Source organism: Peromyscus eremicus, chromosome 10 (assembly GCF_949786415.1).
Source record: "Peromyscus eremicus chromosome 10, PerEre_H2_v1, whole genome shotgun sequence".
NCBI lineage: Eukaryota > Metazoa > Chordata > Mammalia > Rodentia > Cricetidae > Peromyscus > Peromyscus eremicus.
In genome coordinates, this window is record NC_081426.1 from 33,374,722 (window position 1) to 33,399,625 (window position 24,904).

General features: G+C 43.9%; 1 protein-coding gene across 1 annotated transcript in view; it reads right to left on the reverse strand.

Moving 5' to 3' along the window:
* Positions 1–24,904, reverse strand: part of Clnk (cytokine dependent hematopoietic cell linker) — a 222,377-nt gene that overhangs the window by 33,893 nt on the left and 163,580 nt on the right. Inside the window, exons 9-12 of the mRNA XM_059275808.1 lie at positions 14,371–14,396; positions 14,193–14,212; positions 12,431–12,541; positions 2,752–2,779 (exon numbers count right to left, since the gene is read on the reverse strand). Coding sequence (XP_059131791.1) covers positions 2,752–2,779; positions 12,431–12,541; positions 14,193–14,212; positions 14,371–14,396 — 185 coding nt within the window. The remainder of the gene's footprint in view (positions 1–2,751; positions 2,780–12,430; positions 12,542–14,192; positions 14,213–14,370; positions 14,397–24,904) is intronic.

The following is a 24,904-nucleotide window of genomic DNA, read 5'->3' on the forward strand; positions in this document are numbered from 1 at the left end:
TTAAAAGTTGATTTGATTACTGGAGAACTGCACACTCATACATAGTTATCTAAGTCTTTAAAATATTCTTATTCTAACAGCTCTCGTGGTGAGACTCATTTTCTCAGAAACCAAATCTGGCCAAGTTACATATACAAGAACATGCATGACATTGTTCATTACAGTACCAGGGCTTTGGAAACAGTCTACAGGTCCAGGTAAGTAAGAAGGGCTCATTGAAGGGCCAGGGAGGGAGCCACTTGGTGGCTAAGAGTGCTTGCTGTCCAGGTGTGAGGACCTGAGTTCCAATCCCTATCACTCATGTAACAGTGGGGCATGGCCACATGTGCCTGCAACTGCAGCGAGACAGAAGGAGGGCACCAAGACAGGTGATCCTGGCAGCCCCTGGCAAGCCAGTGCAGCCAGACTGCAGCGTTTCTGAGAGATCTTAAGGGACTAAGACAGAGAGCAACAGAGGAAGACACTTGACATCTTTCCCTGGCCTTCACATGCACACACATGGGCTTGCACACCCACATATATACCTGTAGGCACACACACATACACCAGACACACATATGTATACACACACACACACACACACACACACACACACATACACACAGGAATTGTTCATTTTGGTGTTATACTTGGTTACTGAAATATTATGCAGATGTAGCAGATATCTATGTGAAAAATAGAAAAGAATACACTATACACAGGTTGCGTGGGGGCTTGTTTTAAATGTACATATGTGTGCACATGCATGCACACAAAACAGGTTTAAAGAAAGACTATGAAATAAGAAAGGTCATGCTCGAGTATGAGGCTGTAATTACTTTACGTTTTTGAAAGTTTCATTTTAAAAAATGAACAGAGCATACGTTATTGTTCTTAGATGCACCTATTTCTCTTTCCAAACATTTCCTTTCTCTTTCTTTGATTAAAAATGGTAGACTTCCTGAATATGATGAGTCCCAGTATGTATTTCATTTCCCAGCTTAAACAGTCAATCCTCCTGCCTCAGCCTCCTATGTGATGGGATTGCAGGTATGTACCTCCATGCCTGACTCTATCTTCAAACTCTGTAGAAGCAGAGCGCTTTACAGTGAGATTAGCATTTCACTACAAATAATTTTCCCGAGTCCATTCTAGACCTTGCCTCTGCTGGGAAGTCCTGGGGAATCAGTGAGACAAGAAATTTGTTAACTTGGGGGATGGAAATGTCATGATATAGCTTGGGAACCTCATGTAATAAAAATGTTCTGATTATAAATAAAATGGTACTTTCTTTTGTGGGCATAAGGAAAGCTTATTATACCTTTCATCAAAAATCCAAAGGACTGTGAAATCTAGGAATCATTGTTTCAGATAAGTTACAAGGTAGCACCTGTGACCAGGTTCCCAGAGTTACCCTGAGACTAAGTGACCTTGAGCCCAGCTCTCTTGATTCATGTTGGCTTTGGAGACAAGAAACCCTTAGCAGCAGTTTGCTTAGAGAGGCATCCTATGTCTTGTTTGAAGCTAACTGAAGGGCCTTTTTGTTTTAAAGACCTCAGCATCCCCGGGGTTCTGGAATGAGGGTATGTGTATTATGGATAGCAAATCAAAGCGAATCCATAGGCCAGGTATAAAGGGTAATGAATCCATTCTAAACGAGTGGTTTGAAAGTCTCCCCACTGAGCATTCCCCAGCAGTTCAAAGTGCTCAATCTGATGCGGCAGGAGTTCTCAGGCTTGTCAAAGGCAGGGGGAAGGAGGCCTGCACACACCATGAGAAGCCTGCTTCTGGGAGGGCGTTGCTTTATCTTGTTGGAGCCCAGCTGACTGTTTTGCTTGAGGGCTCCAAATCAAATACAATTAGAAAAGCACAGTGAAATCTCTCTAGCTGTTCTACTCAAGTTTATTTTTTTCTGTTAGCAAACACAGTCAAGTGAGCTAGAAATGTTTTCTATCCCTCTCCCCTCCTTTCCTTTTTGACCTTTAAAAACTTATTTTCAGTGTCTGTTTTTTTCAGGCCGAGCCACAGCTGTAAGGAGCAAATCAGAATGGTGGGATCCAAGGGCATGTCCCCATCTTCTGCCAGCTGGGGAAGCTCTACCAGCCAGCTCCTCCCCAGGCGTTCTTATGGCAGTGGTTCTCAACGTGTGAGTCATGATCCCTTAGGGGTCCCATACCAGATATTTACATTACAATTTATAACAGTAGCATAATGAAGTAGCAACAAAATAATTTTTTGGTTGAGGGTCACCAAAACAGTAGGAACTGTATTAAAGGGTCGCAGCATTAGGAAGGTTGAGAACCACTGGCTTAGGGCTTTGTGAAGATTACATGGGACCCAGCCTGGGCCAACTTGGAGAACTAGAAGTTCCACATGAGCTTGAGTCAGGGCAGGTAGCCTGCAATTTCCACCAGAATAGATCCTTCTCTACACCACACAACCAAGCAAGGGCTTAGTGTGCCCACAAGCATGGCCTTTGCCCTTCCTAATGGGCTTTCATACTGGAGAAATGGCCTTCAGTTGCAGCTCAGACAAAAATAGGAAAAGACCATGGCAAATAGTAAGAATGTAAGAAGTGTTTTAACTAAACCTGGCTGTTGAGATGATACCAAGTTCTAGTGGAAGGCAAAAAATAAAAATAAAATAAATAAAATAAAATAAAATTATAAAGAAAGTAGGCAGCCCCCTGTTTTCCCTGCTGCCTAAAGTGATCAGAATCTTGCTTCATACAGAGATAATGCATAAAATTTGTTAGACAAAATAGCTACTTACCTTACCGAAGTCTTTTGAGCTGATCTGCCTGCAAGAAGGAAAAAAAAAAAGAAAGAAAAAAAGAAATAGGGTGTTAAATAAAAGGCAATTTATCATGAGCAAGATAAAATCATTCTGAACCTTATAAACCTTTGATTACATTTTCATGGCGAAATTAACAGCCCATGGTCCAGTGTGAATTCATCACTGTCCTATAAAACTAAACCAAGCTATTTTTCTTGTAATTTTCTAAGGGAAAGGAGAAGAGCTAAGCCTCTGTGCAAGCTGGTGAGTGGAGGCACATGGACGTATTTGTTTCTCATGTTAGGGGTGTTGGTTTTAGCGACACTCGTAAGTCACGGAACACAACGAAACCCACTAACAAGAGTTTTATTAAGACAAGGAGAAAGGGATAGATGTGTTCAGGCCTGCTGAAAGGACACGTGAAAACGAGGAGGGAGGGGACATGGAATCTGCCTTTTAAGGATCATCCCTTGCATGCGCATACAGGCCCACATGGCTACCCCACGCATGCGCATACACATGGTCACACTGTATAGTGATTTACGTGACCGTGCAGTGCATGGGTTATGTAGGACGAATGACCCAGAAATGACTAGGCGGAAATGACTAAGTGTCCCGCTTCGGGGCATGGGTGATCATGGGGGCGTGGCTGGAATTCCTATCAAGGGGGCCTTGAGTCACCCCCTCTTCTTCCTGACACCTGAGCTTCCACACCGGGTTTCATTCGCTCCCTCTGCTTAGCAAGCTCTCAGGTTTTCACTTTGAGAAAGGGGGTTTTAAATGCAAAGCTGTCAGGGGCACCACGATCCGAGGAAGGCCAGAGAGAGAATGCAGGTGATGAAGAGAGACCGTGACAGAAGAGAAGCTGTGAAACTGAGTGGAAAGGAGGGAATTCAATATGGGCGTCTGACTGTGTGGTTATTGGATGAGTTGCAGAGTAGGCATCAAGCGTTTAATATGTGGACAAGCCTGTAGCACTCATTTGTGTATGGGTGTGAGTATGTATGCACGCGCGTGTGTGTGCGCGTGCATGCGTGCGTGCGTGTGTGTGTGTGCGTGCGTGTGTATGTGTGTGCGTGCGCGTGTGTGCGTGCGTGCGTGCGTGTGTGTGTGTGTGTGCACACGTGCACATGTAGAGGCCAGAGCCTGACACTGGAGTCTTCCTCCATTACTCTCTTACCTTAGCTTTTGACACAGGGTCTCGTGGAATATTATTTTAACTGGACAAAGATGTGTCATATTTGTTTATGCTGCAGAATATTACTTCAATTGTCTAAAGGTGCGTTACATTTGCTTATGCTGCATTTGTTTTAGCAATTGTGAGGATGTGTGTTTAATTATGTAAAGATGTGTTGCATTTGTTTTCCCCTGCCTAAGGCACACGATTGATCTAATAAAGAGCTGAATGCCGGGGCTGGGGATTTAGCTCAGTGGTAGGGCGCTTGCCTAGCAAGTGCAAGGCCCTGGGTTCGATCCTCAGCTCCGGGGGGAAGAAAAAAGGGCTGAATGGCCAATAGCTAGGTAGAGAAAGGGTAGGTGGGGCTGGCAAGGAAATAAATAGGAGGAGAACTCTAGGCTCAAGAGAAGGAGAAGAAAAGGAGGAAGAAAGAGAGGGACCTGCCTGGGCAACAAGTTAAGCAGCCACTGCCAGCCAGACATGAGAAGCAGTGGAAGGAAGATATACAGAATGAAAAAAAAAGGGCAAAAAGCCTCGAGGCAAAAGGTAGATGAAGAGAAACAGGTTAATTTAAGTTAAAGAGCTAGCCAGAAATGAGCCCGAGCTAGGCGGAGCATTCATAACTAATAAGTCTCTGTGTCATGATTTGGGAGCTGGTTGGTGCTCCCCCCTCCCAAAAGAATAAACACCTGGTTCAGGGGCTCTCATTGGTTCTGCTAGATGGGTAGGCCTGTGAGCTATAGGGAATCTGCTCGTCTCTGGTCTCTCTCCCCAGTGCTGGGGTTGTAGGCCTATCTGCTGACAGAGCAGGCCTCGTATGCAGGTGCTGGGGATCTGAACTCAGATCCTCATGCTGTGTTTCAAGCACTTTATCTCCTGAGCAGGAGAAAAGTTTAGCTTGCTGGGGTTTGAACCTGCATGGTCAGCATTTTACAAAAGCATTTCAAATATTTAAGTGGATTTAACTGAGTCTGTAAGCAAATCTTGCTCTCTAAGATTCCTTACACTCTCTTGCTTGATTTCATTTATGTTTGTAGAACAATGGTGGTTGTCCTGTTAGATAAAGCCCTCAACATTGTATAAATCACTGATATATCTCACAAATTGAATGGGGCTCCAAACCTCTAACTTTTATTTGTTCTCGCAGAATGACAAAAGCATTCATCCTGGGGGGTTATTCGAAGAACCATCCAGTGGGTAAGAATGGCATATTGTGGGCAGACTGGTGAGCAAGCCAGAGAGGAAGTGGGGGTGAGGGTGTATTGCCCACCTACCTGAGTGTGTGAGTGAAAAGAAGAGAGAGTGCTGGGAGGTTAGGATGGCACTGCCAATCTCAGTGAGAAAGCTGTGAATCTAGACCTTTGGAGGTGGATAGATCAGGCAGCCTGAGTGTCTTAAGTCTATGGCACTCCCTGGCTTTGGAGTATGGTATGCTTAGGTTACATCCAAAAGAATTAAAGCCAAACACTTGCATAACACAGTTCATAGCTACATTACCCATAATAGTCAACAAGGGAAAGCAGGGACCAGTGAGGCCACTTAGTGGGTACGTGGACTGATTGCCTAGAGTGTCTTCTGTTTGCTCCCTAGTACCACATACACCAGGCATGTAGTTCAGGCCTAAAATCCCAATACTGAGGTGGCAAACGCAGGAAACATAGCTGTCAGGGCCAGCCTGGGCTACACAAGACTGAGTCTAAAAGCAGCTTCCTCAGTCTTAATGTCATACCCGGTCCCGGTGGGATGGGCACATGAAAAATAAGAGATATGAGTGGGGATAATGAAGTAGAACTGATACCATACTCTTAATTATTTTGTGGTTAAACTGAGGTTAATCTCAGTGTTTTCAATGCTTGGGATTCTGGCATGTCAAAGATGCGGTCGGGCTGACTTAATTTAAGATGTGATGTGTGCAAAGTACATCATATACTTGCATGCAAATGGATTTATGTGACCCCGTATAATGATTTGTTTTTTAATGCAGAAGCTGAGGCTGGAGAGAATGTACAGTGGTTAAGAGTGTTTGCTGCTCTTCCCGAAGGCTCAAATTTGGTTCCCAGCACCCACAAGCATTGGGTGACTCACAGCTGCCTGTAACTCCAGTTCCAGGAGTTCTCATCTGATGATTCTGCAGGAATCTGAATGCAAGTGATGCACACACACACACACACACACACACACACACACACACACACAATCAATGAGAAAAATGCATCTTAAAATTGTAGAGGTGATTTTTAGAATTGTAGTTTTAAGTTACAGTACTCATGGCATTAGCTCTGTGAAGAGTATGAACGGGGTGGGAGTTGCTGAACTTTTCCATATTTCCATATTGACTTTATTAGATCTACAAAAAGGGTGAAAGGAAGTTTGGTTTGCTCGGATTTGAACCTGCACAGTCAGCATGAACAGTATTCAAAAATCAAATACGTTCAATTTACAAAGGCTTTTCAAATATTTAAGAAGATTTCACTGAGTGTATAAGCAAATCTTGCTCTCTAAGATTCCGTACGCTCTCTGGCTTGACTTCAGTTATATTTGTTGGACAGGTGGAGTGGCTGTCCTGTTAGATAAAGTCCTCAATGTATAAATCACTGATGTACCTCAAAAGGTGAATGGGGCTCCAGGATGGGTCAGCTTTGGGATCTTTAATGTTAATAAATTGAATTTTCAAGCAGAACCCCAGCACTTTCTAAGTCCTTTCTGGATAGAGCAGGTGGGCACTCTGGTATCGGGATACATACTTGCCCATGCTCTAGCTGCCCAAGCTTGTCAATTAAAAGTGGCCACAAACTGCATAGGAAAAGCTCTAACATTTGTCCCCCATATAACAGGTGCATAGTATAATTTTAAAGACACTGCTATTTTCTACAAATGTGGACTTTCTTGAATATTGTTTAGTTTTTGGCTTAATTTTGAATGGACCTATCCATTAGAATCCTTGCTGTGTCATCTATGGACTCTGCCACCCTTGATAAACTAAATTTCCTCCCTAAACCCCAAATTTAGATGGTAAGGAAGAAGGTTGTTGAAAGTTCTACTGAAAAAAAAAAACATACATGAATTTGTTTAGAATAAGACAGTGCTTCACATCTGTGGACACTCTGATGGTCACACTTGATTTCAATCTATCCTGAGATCGATGTAGGGTGCCTAGTGTGGTCTAACATGATTCAGAGAGATGCCGAGTTTTTTCCGCCCAGTTTCTCCTAATGGCAATGTCTTATAAAACTATAATAATAATACATACGATAACAATATTTATTAATAATATGTATATATAATAAAATATATAATAACAACAATTTATACTTTCATATCCTTAGTTTCCATTCATAAATGTGAATTGGTATATCTCTGAAACTCATATTTTCTTTTTTTTTAAAGGTTCATGCTTTTTTTTTTTTGATATTTATAAAGATTTCTTTCACTTCCGAAATTATCACAACATACTTTTTGGTGAACTGGATTCCTTGAACAGATGTGATCCCAGTGTGGTTGGTAGAAAAGAGAAAGCTCCAGCTAGTCACCCAGGTGTTTCATGACCTAAATATGAGCTGCTTCATTTAAATGATGTTTTGGCTCCACCCCAAGCCCCAGCCCATTGAATTCACTTCAGTTTGACTGACACATCACGGTACAACAAGCACTGCATTTCTGTGCTCTCCATATTACGGGGTGCAATAATACTGCTTTCCACATGGTGTGCCTTGCCTGAGTAAATACACATAGAAGCCTCCACAAGGGGCTGGAAACATGCAGTGCTTTCTTGGCACGTTCAAAGGCCTTGGTTCAATCCCCAGAGCACACATAAAAAGACCACACGGGGCCTGGGTGCAGGCAGAACACAGAAAACGTTGATTAATACTCAATATGATGCTGTTTGGTGTGTGGACAGTTGAATGAAAATATCAGTGGATCCACAGCCATAAAGTTATTCCCCTTTGAGTTTTCCTTAAGGTTATGTCAAGGGGGAGGGTCTGCCTATGTGGATTAGAAAGTCCCAAATGCCTATTCAACATGCGCTGTCTTCCTTTGTAACAGAAAGACATTTTTCTGGGTTCAAAGTTTTGGTTGAAACAGCTTGCATTGCAGTTGTTTATGGAAAGGATGTAAGTCTGTCTTTTGAGAAAAATTATTTTAATTGGAAAAAAAATAAGTTGAGCAAAAAAAAAAATGTGCATGGATATTGTCAGTTTCGTAACATTAATTGTTGAAAATATCCAGTCAGTGTTTCTCACAATGCCAAGTTCTCCTCTAGTGTTTGGTTGTTGACAAGATCCTAAATAACATCGTCCTTCACTGAAGGGCTCCCACCCAGCATTGTTTTGTGAAGTCAAGACTTAGCTGTCAAAGAGAGTGTGGTAGAGCTGGGAGAGACAAATGGGGGCCTGACAGACAATAGCTGGAACCACACCTACCGTCCACACTGAGCAAAGGCAGTGGTCGAGGCCACACTACATTGCCTGCAATTGGTACCCTAGGAGCCAGAACTCACAGCCTCCACCTTTGGGCACCTCTTCCCAAGTGCCTTACAGAGAAGCTGCTAGAAAGAGAGGCAGGGCATCTTGTGTAGTCCTTCCTGATGCTCAGAGCTTCAGGACTCAGTTTACACAGCAGTGGCCTCACTGTTTATGTGTGACCTGAATCACCAGTAATGCTGTCTGGCTACTCAAGAGGGCCTGGAAGGAAGTGAATTTGAGAGCGCTGCTCTTTTCCTGTAGTAAAACCCTCTTGTTCATGCCTGTGTCCCCAGTTTCCTCTGGGACTTTGCCTGCGTGCACATCATCAAGGTGCCCACCTGGTTTGCTTTCTGAACTATGGTGATTTATGGATGTAACATTTACTGAGACTATGTGCCATCTGCTGGCCTGGGCACCTGTTCTCAATCTTGGAAAAAAATCATCCTTTTCAGCTCTGCTGGCAGGAGTCAATGACATCACACGTAATTGTTCTTTGGAGCTGTTTGTGATGGAAAGATCTTGCCCAGGTCTTATCACGTCTAAACATAATGAAGTGAATATAAATTATGTTCTCAGGGACCCCAGAAATCCATGGGACCCAAGAAAGTGACAATATCACAACTGGAAACATAAAATTTTCCACTTAGAAAATTCTTTTTAAAAAAGATGACTAATTTTTTTTTATGTATGAGTATTTTGCATGAATTTATGTACATCACATGAATGTAGGAAGCCCCCAGAGGCCAGAAGATGGCATTAGGTTCTCTGGAACTGGAGTTTACAGATGACTGTGAGCCACCATGTAGTGCTGGGAAATGAACTTGGATCCCCTACGAGAACAGTATAAGTTTTTAGGTATGAGCTCTTAACTGCTAATCCATCTCTTTAGCTTCAGGAAACTCTTAATGAAATAATCCAATATGTTAAAAATGTATCAAACCTCCATGACCAAGAGACTTAGTACAGAGACTGATATGACCCACTGCAGAGGGACTCTCCAGAAATCAAGGGCATTATCCCAGACATTGGAAACCAGAGCATGATGGAGGGAGAAAGGAAAAATAACAGTAAAGATATCTAAAAAAATAATAAGGACTAATACTATTAACTAGCTACCTAAAAATATTTATAATGCATGTAAATCAGCATATAAAAATTCACATGTAGTTTAAATAAAATTTTCTCATCTGGGATGACAATGCCCCCTCCAAGAGCCAAAAACCATCTAATAAAACCCCCAACACCAGGCATGAGAAACTGTCTTTTGAGTTGTTGGTCAGGGTTGTTCAAGAGGCTTCTAAAATATTACAGGCTGCTGCTATTGCCCTCTGTTGACCCTCAAAGGTGGAAAGGAAGTTCCTGTTGCTGAAGACACCATGAACTTCAGATACAGAGCCCAGAGGCTCTTGAGCTGGCACTGACCTGAATACTTCCTCCCTGAGGACTAGCTTTCATGGTGTGAGAAGGCACCATGCAAGCTTCCAAAAGAGAGAAGCAACCAACAGTCCTACCCAGCTATAATGCTTATGGACCACATCAATGACCACCATGGCATAATAACCCTAAGGGTGCAGTAATGGCACACATATCTTGGTGGTAACCAACAGTTCTATAGTTGGACTTAAGACCCAGTAAGCAAGAAGGAAACCATATCTACACTAGAAACTCAGCCAACCACCCAAGACTAGTGAGCTAATGGATCTGGGAGGAAAGCCAACTACTGTCATTTTTCTAAATCAGCATAATCCCTAATGCCTTCCAAACATTTGTCCTTCTGCCCATAGATACTTGTAATCCTCATCCTTTACTGAGGAAATGTCTCATTGCAACAGACAGAGACCACTACAGAAAACCACAACCAATGTAGAGTTGAGAAGCCCAGTCCCAGTGACTACATCTACAGAAAAATCCCTCACCTAAGGCTCAGGGAACATTGAGGAAGAGGGGACAGAAAGACTGTGAGAGCCAGAGGATCAGAGAGTTTGTGAGATTGTGTCTCCTAGGAATGTCAGAAGTTACACCCATAAAGTTCCACTGACATGACTTCTTAAACATAATCTGAGTAAGGACAACAACAATAGATAGAACAAAGTGGATGGGGTGGGGGCAGAGGAGGAGAGTACATGGCTTCAACCCTACCCAAAGAGCTGTAGGAAACTAAGAAATTCTGGGAGTGGGAGAAATAGTCTTCCCCAGGGAAGACCACAGCAACTAGTTACCCAAAACCAAATGGTCAGCCCAGAAAAAATGTACATACAAGTAACATTTACAAACTGAGCAGGGTATATTTCATATGCATATGTGAATGTAACAACAGTTAATAAAATAGCCATGCATTTGAAACAGAGGAAGGGTACATGAGAGGGTTTGGAGGGAAAAGAGAAATGATGAGTGATATAATAATATCTTAAAAAAAAAAGTTGAAAAAAGTCTTTTTTGGTCATGATCTTTCATCCCAGCAACAGAAAAGTAACTAATACAATGGGTATCTTTGGAAGCTGCTGCAACTTCTCAACTACTTACTTAGTCAACATCTGCTGCTGTCCATATCAGGCACTGTGCCAAGAAACGTGAACACTGAAACTGGTTAAACTTTCCCTTTTGAGTGGATGTGGCTGGCTAGAGTCTTGGTATACTATAGGAAGAGCGAATGCCAAGGGCAGACAGATTAAAAATAAAATCTATTCCATGTTATGGTTCATTGCCATAATTTTAATCTGTGCTGTTGAGCGCTTCATGGGAATCAGTTCTCACATTAGCCTATGGGGTGTATGGGAGGCAGCACAGTACCCTTCTTTTACCTGTCCTTGGCTTCAGGAAAGGTCTACACAGTATGTTGCTGGACATCCTAGGGCATGATCCATTGCCCTTTGTGATGGGCTCTGCTGCCCACTGTGGAATGCCATGCAGCCTCCCTGCCTCTCCTCCAAGTGGTCCCAACTCCAAGTTTCTCTAGATATCATGGACTGTCCCCATCCAGAGCAAGAATAAACTCACCTACAGTTGAGAACAGCTGCCCTAAACCTGTAACCTCCAGTGCCTGCCTGCCAACACCCCACTTCCTCCAGCCAGACTCTAACTCCCAAGCTTATACAAATAGTGCTGGGTCATAAGAAGCAGAATTTCTACCCAGAATTTTGGAGTTACTGAGGAGATCTGTGTTCTTTTCCAGGTGCTAGGCTAAGGGACATGGGGACAGATGGAGAGGACTGTCCAGATGAGAGAGGGTGCTTTGCTAAGGAGTTTGTGTGGGTCTATAGAGGAAAAAGAGGATGAGTAGACAGTCCAGGTTAAGGGGGAGACTCAGAATTGTAGTCATCTAATATCTCTATCAGAACCAGAAACAAGAAGGTTTTTCACAGATGCTCAAAATGGCTTGAATTTCAGTATTCCCAAGGCACCATTCTACCTAGTCATGCCCCTGTATCAGCAACCTGCTGACTCAAGCCTTCCACGAGAAAGCCTCATTTATCCTGAGCCAGGGGAAGGAGAGGCACACTCCATCTTCCCTTCCAAAATAAGGGACTTTTGGAAATCCTCTATCTTGAAAGAACATTCCCGACACATTTGTGATTAGTGTCAGCATACACTCCCCTTGCTGATGGAGGGCTGGAAAATCCGTTTGTCAGCTAGGCAGTGGTGTTTTGGGCAAAGGGGTGTTTAAGCTTGGGTATGCCCTCCAGGCTAGATGTCTGGAAGCTGGCAAGGGGAATGTCCTGGGTTGCTTCTGGTGTTTTCTAGACCCAAAACTGATTCCCTGATTTTCTCCTGGCATTTCCTATTTTCTGTGATGACTAGTTCAGGTCTTAAGAAAACAGTTCTGTCAATGACTTTTCTTTTTGTACAGAGTTGTGTTTGACATGAAGAGTCATATACAGGTTCCTAAGTCCATTTTCCCTCTAGGCATACTCCCTCCTGTCCCCACCACCCAGTAGTGTGGAAATCATAGAGGGGATCTGTTTGGTTTCTCTCCTCTCCCTCCCACTAGCCGCCCCTTCTACTGGTCATTTCACCATGATAGTGGTAAGTGTCTCACCTGAGCCCCCTCTGGACTTCTGGAATGATATTTCTTGGAGGAAAGTGTGCACTGATCTCTGGTGGTGCCGGAGGTAAGGGTTGATACTTCTTGGGGAGGGTGATGGCAGGCCTGTGGGAAGAGTCACATGTGTAAGGACTGAGGAGGTCTTTAGTCATGCCTTTCTCAGACAGTGAATTCATTCTGGCCCCCTCCCTCCCCTCCTCTGCTGTGGGTTTGAAGCTCAAGTGTGGAGGACGCTGTCTGCAGCCTGGATCATTCTAGGTGTCTTCAAGTCTTAGCATCCTCACTCTTCCAGAGGACTGTGCTCTGATACTCAGCATTCTGTAGCGTGTGCAAAAATTTCCTACAAGTGTCATATGCTTTCCAATATGCCACCCATTTGGACTACAGGAGGCCTGGGAAAAAGAGAATAATGACCTCCTGCTTATTCCACACTGGATGACCTGAGTTTCAAACACTCCCCCGCAAGGATCATGAAAATGTTTGCAAGTCAATAAAAGCCAGTTTCACCCCTTTTCTCACAAAGTGGATCATGTGGTTTGGTGGATGCTGGAGGTACAAAAGGAAATCAAATAGACATAGTCCTGGGCTCAGGAAGCCCCCACTCCATGCAAGGGAGGAGTCAGGAGTGAAGTGATTGACGTGCTTGGCTGAGGGACACATTGGTCTCAGTAGAGCAAAGGCATTCTCCAACCCACTCAGAGCCCCGGTGGCCCAGTCCGCAGCTCTCACCTCTGTGTGTGTATAAATATAGCAATAATCAGCAGTACTATATGTGATATATAAACATATGGACTTACATGAACGTATGTTTATACATTATAAGTCCTTAAATTATAAGTCAATTTATTTATGAAAATTCAAATTTCTGGTTGATTATTGACCTACTGATTTCTATGTTGGGTCTGTCTTGACCTCATGACTCTGGGCAGCTAGATGTACCTACAACACGCTCTGTCTGATTTTGTTTTTTGATTTTTTTTTTTTTTTGTTAAAGAAAGGAACATACCATGTTGATAATTAGGCAGCGAGATTCTGGGAAGAAGGAATAGCAAGTATAGAGATATGTTGCTAGAAATGGATTTGGGGGATGGATAACTTCATGGTAATTAGAAGGTTGTGGGCTATTGTTAGGCTCTATAACATTGCCTGCTACATGCATACTTGACCAGCTTGGTCTTGGGCTGGTAAGATGGCTCAGCAGGTAAAGGTGCTTGATGTCAAGGCTCAAGACCCATGTTTGATCCCCAGGACCCACAGAGTGGAAATAGAGAATCAGCTCCCATACATTGCCCTCTGGCCTCCCCATGTCACACTAGCCACCACAAATAAGTAAATGTAAACAGCAGACGTGACTTGTTTCAAACATCAACACTAAGAAAGATAAGTGCCAGAGAGAGGGGTGCTGACAGCAGCGGGACTGTCTGATGATGCCAGTGAGTGGAGGCTGGGTGGCCAAATGTGTGTGTGTTTCTCTTTTGCAGGAGCTGGCACAAACCCTTCAAGTTTGTGACAAGAAAATACATTTTAAAAATTTATTTTATGCGTCTGAGTGCCTTGACTGTGTGTTGTCTGTGCACCGTGTGCCCGTGCACAGGGCCCGTGGAGGCATCAGATCCCTTGGGATTGAAGTCACAGGTGGTTGTGAGCCACCATGTGGGTGCTGGGAATCGAACCTGGTTCCCCTGCAAGAACAGTCAGTGCTCTTGACCTCTGAACCATCACTCTGGTCTCACAAATAGGATTTTAAATGTCTTACCGTGGAGGTGGCACAGGAATCTGCAAAAGGAAAGAGAACCAGGAGTTAAATTCACTGTTCTTGGGCAGAGCCAGTGGTTAGGAATGTTTTGATTTACAAATGGAAATGGAAAATGATGACTGAAACCCTAGGGCATACTTCAAAGAGTAACAAGTACATTTTAACATTTTTCACTCACCTTGTTCACCTCTGTGTATTTGAATCCTAAAATATAAGATGGAAAAAACAGTGAACCCCGTGGGAAATATCATCAAATACTCTTACATATCCTTCTATGGAAACCACTCCTATATTTAACAAGATTGATGACATTGATCATGATGCTTATTGGGATCTCAACAGTTACCCGGCCTGATGCTGAACAGTTAAGTTTGGGGGATCTTATTGTATTCTCACCCTGGCTAATGGAAATGAAGAGTCTGAGATGTGGGGAAATTTAACACCCCACAAGCAGATGTCACTGTGAGTGGTGTGACTCTCAAGGACCTCTGAACCTCACCCTCTCACCATCCATCTTGTTGCTCCTGGAAACCACCTTGTGCTTCCTGCTACCATGAGTTTTGTTATTTCAAGTTCCTCTCAGTGACAGCATGTAGAGTTTCATCTGGATGTGTCTTGTTTCACCCAGCATGATGTCCTCCAGGCCCATCCACGTGGTCACAGATGGTAGGCTTTCCTTCTTGTGGGGCCGAATAAAACTCCAATTAATCTATGTATACCGCCTCTTTACCCAGGCTGCTCTGTACAGACAGATTTCTCCCATGCTTTGCTTTGTGGATAATGCTTGGGACTCGGAGTGGAGACACCTCTTCAGGATCCTAATTTCAATGGCCTTGATGGATACTACAAGTGGGATTCCTGAGTCGCAGGCTGGTTCTAATTTTAGGTTCTAGAGGAAATACTAAACTGGTTTCCCAGATGGCTGTGCCAACTTGGGTTCTCACCAACGGTGGGCACTGCCCCCACACCTTGTAATGCCACTCTAGATGGGGCGCTCATGCTTGTAGCATCATTCCTCACTCACACCAGGAAGCTGGTGAGGGTCTTTTGTGGTAAACATGGCTAATCTTTCTGACACCCTGTCTGTGTATCCTGAGTTGCTATTAAAATGTTGGTCTTTCTCTAGCATTGCTTAGTACTCTCTCTCCTTTCTTAAAATTTTAGTAGTAATTCTAGCAACAATAGCAACAAACTACAGTTATCCAGTTTGTGGCCTGGGGCTGCCTGTGGCTCGGGATAGCTTGTTGGGTTGCAGTGTTAGGCGATGTAAATGTAAGTAAGCATCCACAAGCCATGAGCTGCAGGTTGAACACGGGTTTCCTATGCAGCTCTAGACAATGAAATTTTCTTTGCCCTATGTGGCATAGAAAAACCAAAGGCCTGGACAGCCCTACACTCTGTCAGCCACAACAGACGTGTATGCTAACAAACCATCCATGCCGAGGGCCTCCCCATGCTACTGGTTTAGACATCAACATTTCACAAGGGAAGTGGTCTGGGTGACCTTCAGGGTAAGCAAACAGGACCACACGGGTGAAGTAACTCATCACATAGCTGTCAGCTTTGGTGGCAATTAGACTAAAATCCAGCAAGGTTCTTTGTCTTCCATTAGGGAGCCTTGTTTAACAAAGCGCTAACAGGTCAGGTATTTGCAATAATGGAAAAAAAAGACTCGGAGAAGATTTGGAGTGGAATCTTTTTTTTTTTTTCAGACTGACTTTTAAAATTTGTTTTTAGCAGTGCACAGACCAAACTCAGGACTTTGAGTCATGCTAAGTCAGCATTCTGCCCACCCAACCACACCCCCAGCCTGACCTTGACTCTTGTTATCCACTATGGGGTCAGTAAGTAGTAATGGAACAAACTCCTGGACTGGGGAATGGGTGATTTCTTTTCTTTTCTTTTTTTTTTTTTTTTTTTTTTTTTTTGGTTTTTCTCTGTGTAGCTTTGCGCCTTTCCTGGGACTCACTTGGTAGCCCAGGCTGGCCTTGAACTCACAGAGATCCGCCTGGCTCTGCCTCCCGAGTGCTGGGATTAAAGGCGTGTGCCACCACCGCCCGGCGGAATGGGTGATTTCTTATACTTACCCAGCATTTATATGTGGGATACATGAATTAGAGCATGTCAAGGCGTGTTTCCTGTTTTTAAAAATTATTATTTGTTAAGTCTTTGAGGCATAGCTTCTAATGAACACTTCGTTTCTACTGTGCAATGGGACATTAGAGAGGGGATGTTTTGTTACTTTCCTGACAAAGCCCAGATGTTCTCCAATGCTGGGAAGAGTTTCCTGTCCGTCAGACCAGAGGACCCACCGGGTCTACCTTGAAGACTTTTGCCCTCCTAGCAAGAGGAGGAGGCTTTTCACTGGGAGGTGACTGGCATGTCTGCCCTCTGGTGGCCAGTACTGTAATCAGCACCATCTGCCGAGAGAGACTGGCCCAGCCCTTTTCAATGTTTAGTGCTCCCATCACTAGCCAGGGGCTTACATCTGGAGAGGCGACACGGGGAGGAAGTGGAGCACAGCTGTGGAAGCTAACGGACCTGGACTTGACTATTTTAGGGCCAAATCCTGAAGAATCTAAGGATACAGTGTTATGTGACGTTGAAGCTGTGCTTCTTGGAGAAGAGGATGTTTCATAGGTCTGTTTGAAATGTGCAGGAGCGGCTTGTACTACACTGTAAGACCTGGTTGTTAAATGGGCAAGGATTTTGTAAGCTGGTTGTTAAATATAGACATCGTTAAAAATACATTATAGAATTGTACAGTTAAGTCATATCAAAACAAAGATGAGGAACACCAACACCTCGCTTCCTGTGAGTGTGCTATTGTAAGTCCCACTGAGGTTATTTCCCATGCTATGAAATGACAGCTCTTCCAATTCTATGCTCATGAGCACTCTTGTACTTGAAGACAGGCATGCTGGGAGTATTTCCTTCCACTAAGTAAAATGTTGCAGAATCAGAGAACTTACTGTGTTGCCATTTGTCCGGACTTAAGAAAGTTTTAGAGAAAGTGTTAACCGAGCATACCCTACTTACAGTTGTATAATGTTCGTAGGCATTACGTTCTGAAGAGTGGGCCTAAGGAAACACGTGTCTAGAAAACTAGTTTTCAGCTTAGCTAAGAAATGTTTCATGTCGTTATACCCTGGAAGATGTGATTTAGCTGTGGATGCAAGAGCTTGGCAAAAGCCAATCAGAGCGGGATGTGGTCGCTCATGCCTGTCATCCCAACACTCAGGAGTGGGAGGCAGGAGGACCTTAAGTTTGAGGCCAGCCTGGGTTGCAGAATGAGCTCAGGGGAAGCTGGGCTACACAGCAAGACCCTTAAAACAATGAAACAAAAACACCTGGCTCTATGAAGTTGGGATAAGGGATATTTTATCTCTCACTGTTACTTTATAAGTGTGTATTATATCTGTCCATCAGTAATACATATAGTGACCTCAGTTGCATATTTTCTCCTCTTGAATTCTCCTCTTCGGATACTTGACTGTTTGACATCTCCCAAGGCTTGTGATTGAGTTTTGCTGTTACTATCAACACAAACTGCTTGGCCTCTCCGGGCTTCTTCTTGCCTTATCTGTGATTTTTTAAAAGACGAGAAAACACGACTCATAGGAGCCAAGACTTTGTTCCTTGATAGAAGACACAAAGCAGAGTGGCCACAAATGGGACCTGTGAAGTCACTCAAGTGTCAGCCTGTCACTTACTGAGCAGCCTCGGTGACTTAAAAGTTAAAATGCAGACTGTGAAATCTAGTTCCTTGGGGTTTGAGGAGTAAATAAAGTAATATTTAGTTTTCACCTAAGCCAGTGGTTCTCAACCTGTGGGTCTCGATCCTTTGGGGGTGGAGCAATCCTTTCACAGGGGCCACATATCATATAGCCTGCATATCAGATATTCATGTTACAATTCATAACAGTAGCATAATTACAGTTATGAAGTAGCAATGAAATAATTTTATGGTTGGGGGGTCACCACAACATGAGGAACTAACTGTGTTAAAGGATTGCAGCATTAGGAAGGTTGAGAACCCCTGACCAAAGCTTCCATCCAATTTGTGCTGAGCCCAAGTGGTACTAGTTACCCCTGGAGTATACAAATGCAAACACTCCCAGAAACAGAGCATCTGTGTCGTGTTCTATAATTACAGAAATGGACTTGGAAAAAAAAAAAAACAAGATAAAACTTGGCCTCAACCACAAAATTTATTGTATCTAAGGCTTTTATGACCATTAGCATTTTGTGTCTTGATGATTAATTACAGAGGAGCCTAGAGAAGCGACTTAAACAATCCCAGTGGCTAGTAATATCCACTTGGCAGGGGCCTGTTGGAGAAGCATCTTCAAGTCCATCATAACCTTCAGAAATTAATTGCAGCAATAAATTACTGAAGCCAGCCTTGGGGAAGCAGTGGGAAAGGATCATGTTAGGCAAAGCCAAGGTTGTTGCAGGAACCTATTGGCTCTCACATCCCCTTGGATAAAATCAGAAGGTACCACATGTAGGAACAAGCATTTCAACAGCTTTCAGGTTGGGACCAGTGGGGAAAGTGAGATGGAACAATTCCTCCAGCCCAAGCCTGGAGGGGGGTGTTTCCTGCTGCCTTGGGTGTGTCTGGATGAAGAAGAATGGGCAGGCAGGGTGAAGTGATGGACAAAGGCTAGGCAGGGGTGGTGTGGAGTCACAAAACGCTAGAGAACACGGATTTCTGTTTCCACAGTTGAGATGTGAGGCTCCAGTGAAGGGACAAGATGCAGCTGAATTTGGAAGCACAGACAGAAATTATCAGAACTTCTTGAGTTGCCCCTTTTCTGGTCCCCACCTAAGGAGACTGTGAGGTACTGGATCATCCCTGGGTGGTCGTGTGACACTAGTCAGTGTGAGGGTGTTTATCTATACAGTGTTAACACAGGTCAAGTCATAGAAGGAATCTCATAAATATTTTCCACATGACCACTATGTGTCCAGCATGGTGCCACATGTTTGCTGTGGGGGAATGATAAGTTGTGAACCGTGTTCTCTGTGACTGAGGCCTCTGGCTCACTTTTTAATCAATTCACCCATAACAGATTTACTTGCATGCTAAAACCCAAACTAGGTAGATAGGTGACGGTTTTAGCCTGCAGAAGGAGTCAGGGGAATGTATAAGGGGCAGGGATCCAGGATGATTAGTGCAGATCAGCACTAATAAGGGGAGGATCCACATCATCACAGTGCTGTGGGTTTACCATTGGTTGTTTCCTCTGAAACCTTCCTCAAATGCCTTGTCACATAGTATTGTTGATGTGAGAAATTCAGCTTAGGTCCCTGAGTTAGTTTTAGGTCTTCTAGCTGAGAGTAGTACAGTTAGGATTTGAATCCAGGACCAACTGTCCCAAAATCCAGTGTATAACCAGCCACACTGTGGCTTCTAAGCATCAAAAATGCTGTTTTCTGTCCCCAAGTTCACTGTCCCACATCTCAGTTTTATGTCCCTTGCTCCTGAGACTCTCCTGGGAGACACATGACTTCTCCCAGTGGGAATTAGTATGATTTTCTTAGTTACCTCAGTTCCTAGTACAGAATTCAACACACTATGGACTCCTGTGGCCTTGTATGGCTCCCTGGCATGGAGAACCTTGGCACACAGTGAGTTTGGAAGTAGAGTCCTCCTGGCACAGCTGGTATCATCAGTGTGGATGTTTCCCCTCATTCAGAAATCAATCCTCTGGCTGGAGAGAGAGCTGTGGGACTTGGGCCTCACTCAGCAGCTTGTGAGCTGAGTACACATCAGGTGCTTAATGCTAGTGGCTAAGAGGTTATGAGATCAGCCTACTTCCAGGTAGCCCTTGTCCAGCTTTGATCCCCCATCACTATTCCCCAGGAATTCTAAGGCAATGGCTTATGGCCAGACCCCCATGGATACTGACTTTTTTTTTTTTTTGATGCTTAAGCTTTTTGTATAAAATAGCATAACATTTTTGTATGCCTATGCCCAGGTTCTGTTATAATTAATTTCTAGATTATTTATAACTCCTAAAGCAAGTGCTCTATCAGTAGTGGCTTACTGTATTGTTGAGTGAACAATAACAATGAAAAGTTTGTACACGTTCGGTACAGACTTAATGGTTCAAACATACTCTCAGTCTATGGTTAAACCCACTTGCTGTGGGATGTTCTGTATGTTAAATGTGTTGCTCTGATTGGTTAATAAATAAAACACTGATTGGCCAGGAGCCAGGCAGGAAGTATAGGCAGGACAAGGAGAGAGGAGAATTCTGGGAAGTGGAAGGCTGAGAGAGAGAGATGCTGCCAGCCACCGCCATGAGACGATGTTAAGATACCGGTAAGCCACAAGCCATGTGGCAACTTATAGACTAATAGAAATGGGTTAATTTAAGATAGAAGAACTAGATAACAAGAAGCCTGCCATGGCCATACAGTTTGTAAGCAATATAAGTCTCTTTGTGTTTACTTGGTTGGGTCTGAATGGCTGCAGGACTGGCGGGTGAGCGAGATTTGTTCTGACCATGGGTCAGGCAGGAAAACTCTAGTTACAAGAAGCCTGCCACAGCCATACAGTTTGTAAATAATATAAGCGTGTGTGTGTGTGTGTGTGTGTGTGTGTGTGTGTGTGTATGTGTGTGTTTATTTTATAAATGGGCTGTTGGACTGCTGGGGCTTGGTGGGACCCAGAGAGAAAACTCCAGCTACAGCTACATCCACTAGCGTGGAACCCACAGAGGACCGATGCACAAGTGAACTTTAGTATACTTGTTGTGTATGCCTTTCCTCCACATTGTGATAAAGGATATGGATTAGAAAAATTAGTGGGAGGAGAGAGTGCATGGCGGCCATTCTCCACCCTCCCCCAACTCCCAAGAGGCTTGAGGGAGAGGAGAGAAGAGAGGAGAGATAGAGATAGATGGGGGAGGGGAGAATGATGGAATGGATTTATGTTCAAAAGGCTTCTTTTATGGGTTGAAGAACTTTTGCCCTAAACAGTGCCTGTGTTCATTGTGGCAGCATCCTCAACAGCCAAATTATGGAATCAGATTAAGTGACATTGTGGTATATATACACATATTGTATATTATTATACAATTTACTCAGCCATAAAGGAAACCAGGATACTGTCACTTGCATAAATGGATAGAAATGGAAGATACCATGTTAAGCAAAGCAAGTCAGTCAGTATCTAGATTTAAATGTGTGTGTGCATGCATGCATGTGAGTGCATGTATGAGTGTTTGTGTATGCATATGTGTGTGCAGATGTGTATGTGAGTGTGCATGTGTGCATGAGCCTGTATGTGTGTGATGGAACTATGAAGGAGACCATGAGGGAGGAAGAAGAGATCTTAAGGGGGAGAAAGAGCAATCACTAGCACGGGATATGAACACAGAAGGGGCCATTACAGGGAGGAAGGGGGCCAGAATTGGGAGGAAAGGGGCTTGGCGGAGAGGGAATAATGAGGAACAACTATAAGACACATGTGCATGAAAGTACCACAATTAAAACCATTTCTTTGTATGCTAGCTTAAGAATTTTTTTTTTTTTTTGGATTTTTTTAAGACAGGGTTTCTCTGTGTAGCTTTGGAGCCTTTCCTGGAACGCACTCTGTAGCCCAGCCTGGCCTCGAACTCACAGAGATCCGACTGCCTTTGCCTCCTGAGTGCTGGGATTAAAGGCATGCACCACCACTGCCCAGCAAAAAATGAATTTTTAAAAGTCTCATTAATGAGTGATGTTCTGTTTACAGCATTAGTTTTTGAATCCAGCATGGTACCGATACCTGTGTTGATTTTGGACTGTGGGTTGTAACTGAAATAAATTTAAATCTAAACAAACACGAGTCAGTCTTCATTTCTCTATTACCTATCTGTGAGCTAAGGTTTATTATTTTTAAGTGTGCAGTTTATGGGATATCCAGTTCCCTTGTGTTGTGCATTACCACCGGCAGCCACGAGGGGGCAGTACCACCCACCTGTTCTCCTCTTGGACTGAACAGTTTGGAGGAGTGGGCTGTCAGAACAGGGGGAGCTGCAGATGACTGAATGCCAACACTGGTCAATGTCCTTAGACCCAAGGAACATCTGCAGCTGGTGAACGCTACTCGGATCTAAGCTCTGATTACTTGCTGGCTGACCCTGAGCTGCACCTCAGCACGGGCCACCAGGGCCTTGAGCCAGATTAACTTCAAGGTGACCTCTGATTGCTTCAGCATCTGAGTCCCTTTAAAAGCAAATTCACATGATCCCTCCGGAGGGCACTGTGTGGAATCTGGTTTGCTACTTTCAACCAGCCATGCTTGAATTTCTGGATTTACCCGTTCAGCTGCCTGAGCATAATTCTTTTTCTTGGGTGGTTTATTGTATTTCTTTATAAAGTGATTCCTGAAGAGAGTATGCATGTCACTTCAAAGAAAATTGGTTTAGAGTTTGAGCTTAGTTTGCATCCCAGGCGAGGAGATGCGCATTTGAGCTGCGTGTGTTCTCGGCTTTGCCTCTCCCAGGAAGCTAAGCCGTGTCTATTGGAAAGTTACAGCTGTCCTTGGAAATGCAGTGTCCTCCGGATCTGTGGTTATTGCTGGGGGTTCATCACACACAGCCTGTACTGTAACAACTTTACCTCCAAATAAAACTTTTGCCCATTTCCAGGAGGAAAAAAAAAAAAAAAAAGAAAAACTTGCACCTTGAGGGAAGATAAGGTCTCGAAATTTGATGCTTTCCAGACAATGATTGGAGGAAAAATGACAGCAGACATACATTAACATAAAAATGTAACTGCTCAACTTGATGAAAAATATCTGCATAAAATCCCTCTGTTCCTGAATCAATGGGTGTGGTTTCTTTTTCCTGTGACATTTTGTGAGAATAAATAAATTATCTGAGAATATGTGTTTGCATCAAAAAATACAGAATTTTGTAATGCACACAAATCACCCTAGCATTTTCCCTCTGGGTGCTTGATCCTAAAAACAGGGGTGTCTGTATTCACTTCCTCCCCTCTGTCTGTAGTACCTGAGTGTCCAGGGTGATGCTGGAGGTCCATCAGTGCTAGAAGTGTGGGGAAGGATTATGGTCAGGCAGTAACTGCCATGGAAAAAGCTTCCCATAATCCTCCCCTGCCCTCAGTGAGCCTTGCTGTCCTTGAGTTACTGTCTCCAGTGATGGCCTGAGATGATGCTGGGGGCTCATTTTACAAAGCAGTTAGATCTTTATAGCCATGTATCTTAGTCGCTTTTCTATTGCTGTGATAAAACACCATGACCAAGGCAACTCATTGAAGGAAGGGCTTATTTGGGCTTTTGTTCCAGAGGGATGAGTTCCTCGTGGTGAAAGGCATATTGTGGCTGGAGCAGCTAGTTGAGAGCTGACATCTTGAATCACAAGCACAAAGCAGAGAGAGAGAGAGAGAGAGAGAGAGAGAGAGAGAGAGAGAGAGAGAGAGAGAGAGAGAAACTAGAAATGCTCTGAGTCTTTAAACTGTCAAAGCTTGCCTTTCTCCAGCAAGGCCACATCTCCTAAACCTACTCACAGAACAGTGCCACCAACTGGGGACCTAGTACTCAAATGTCCAAGACATCTCATTCAAACCACCAGACCATGACATCAGCCAGTATCCTCTATAAAACAGACAGTACCAGCACATCCCTGAGAAGTACACCCATGCTCTTTCCCTGAGGAATTGGTCTGCTATTTTGTTATGGGAAATTAATATTCCATAAGAGAACTAACAAGAAGCTCAGAGGCAAACTTAGATTATGTCTATTTTCCCTAGGGTTTTTGTCTTCCTTTCTCTATTCTACTGTTCAAGGTTTTCTTTTCTCTTCCAGATCTTATGAATTGATGAAATGTTGGAGAAGTGACGTGTTCAGAGAGATGGACAGCAGCCACCGAGGCTGCTCTGCTGTTTCTTGTCCCAGGTCTCATGTCTCATTACAGGAGGAGAGTGTGCCATTGTCACCGAAGATTGGTGCGCATTGAATGATCAGTCCCTGACCTGTGAGCCCTTGGGCTTCTGTTCCCTGTCTCTGTCAGGAAAAGGGAAAAGGCTTTTGCACAATACACCTTAGTGTTTTTAAGAACGGAAGCAAATCACTTGATAGAATGGAGCTGTCATTGAGTGGGCAGAGAAGCTGTTCTTAAAGGACCTAAGAAGCATTGAGGAGATGGCTTCTCCATATCACATTGGGTTCAGGAGATTGATGGAGTCAGGCAGGAACCTGTGAGGCTAAGCTGGCTGCAGAGGAACTTTGGGGATTATAACACCTTCTGAGGTATTAGAACCCTTCCTGCCCATGTGAGCTTGCTTGGGCCTCCCAAGCTGCCACAGCTGAAGTGAGTGGGCATGAGGCCTGTTTGCTGCAGCTCTTGAAGAGGTATACTCTCCTCAGGAAGGTTAGACATCTTGCTGAAGGCCTCATGGCAGGCAGAGGCTGAGCCCAGGCTGTTGCCCTTCCTCTGGCCACCCTGTTTCCTGCTGTGAGCATCCTTCTCTTCCTTCACTCTGCCCTCAGCATTGTGGTCCCAAGTAGGCTGTGCTGAAAAGCCAGACAGGGGTTCAGAGGGGGAGCTGAGCATTTACCTCCCAGGTTCCCAGCATGGTTTATATCCTTTCTATATTAAATGTCCACCAAAGACTGATGGGTAGAGTCTTTGGTCAGTCTGTGATACTACTGGGGCGTTCTGGGGACCCTAGGAAGGAGAAAGGAGTTGGGGGAG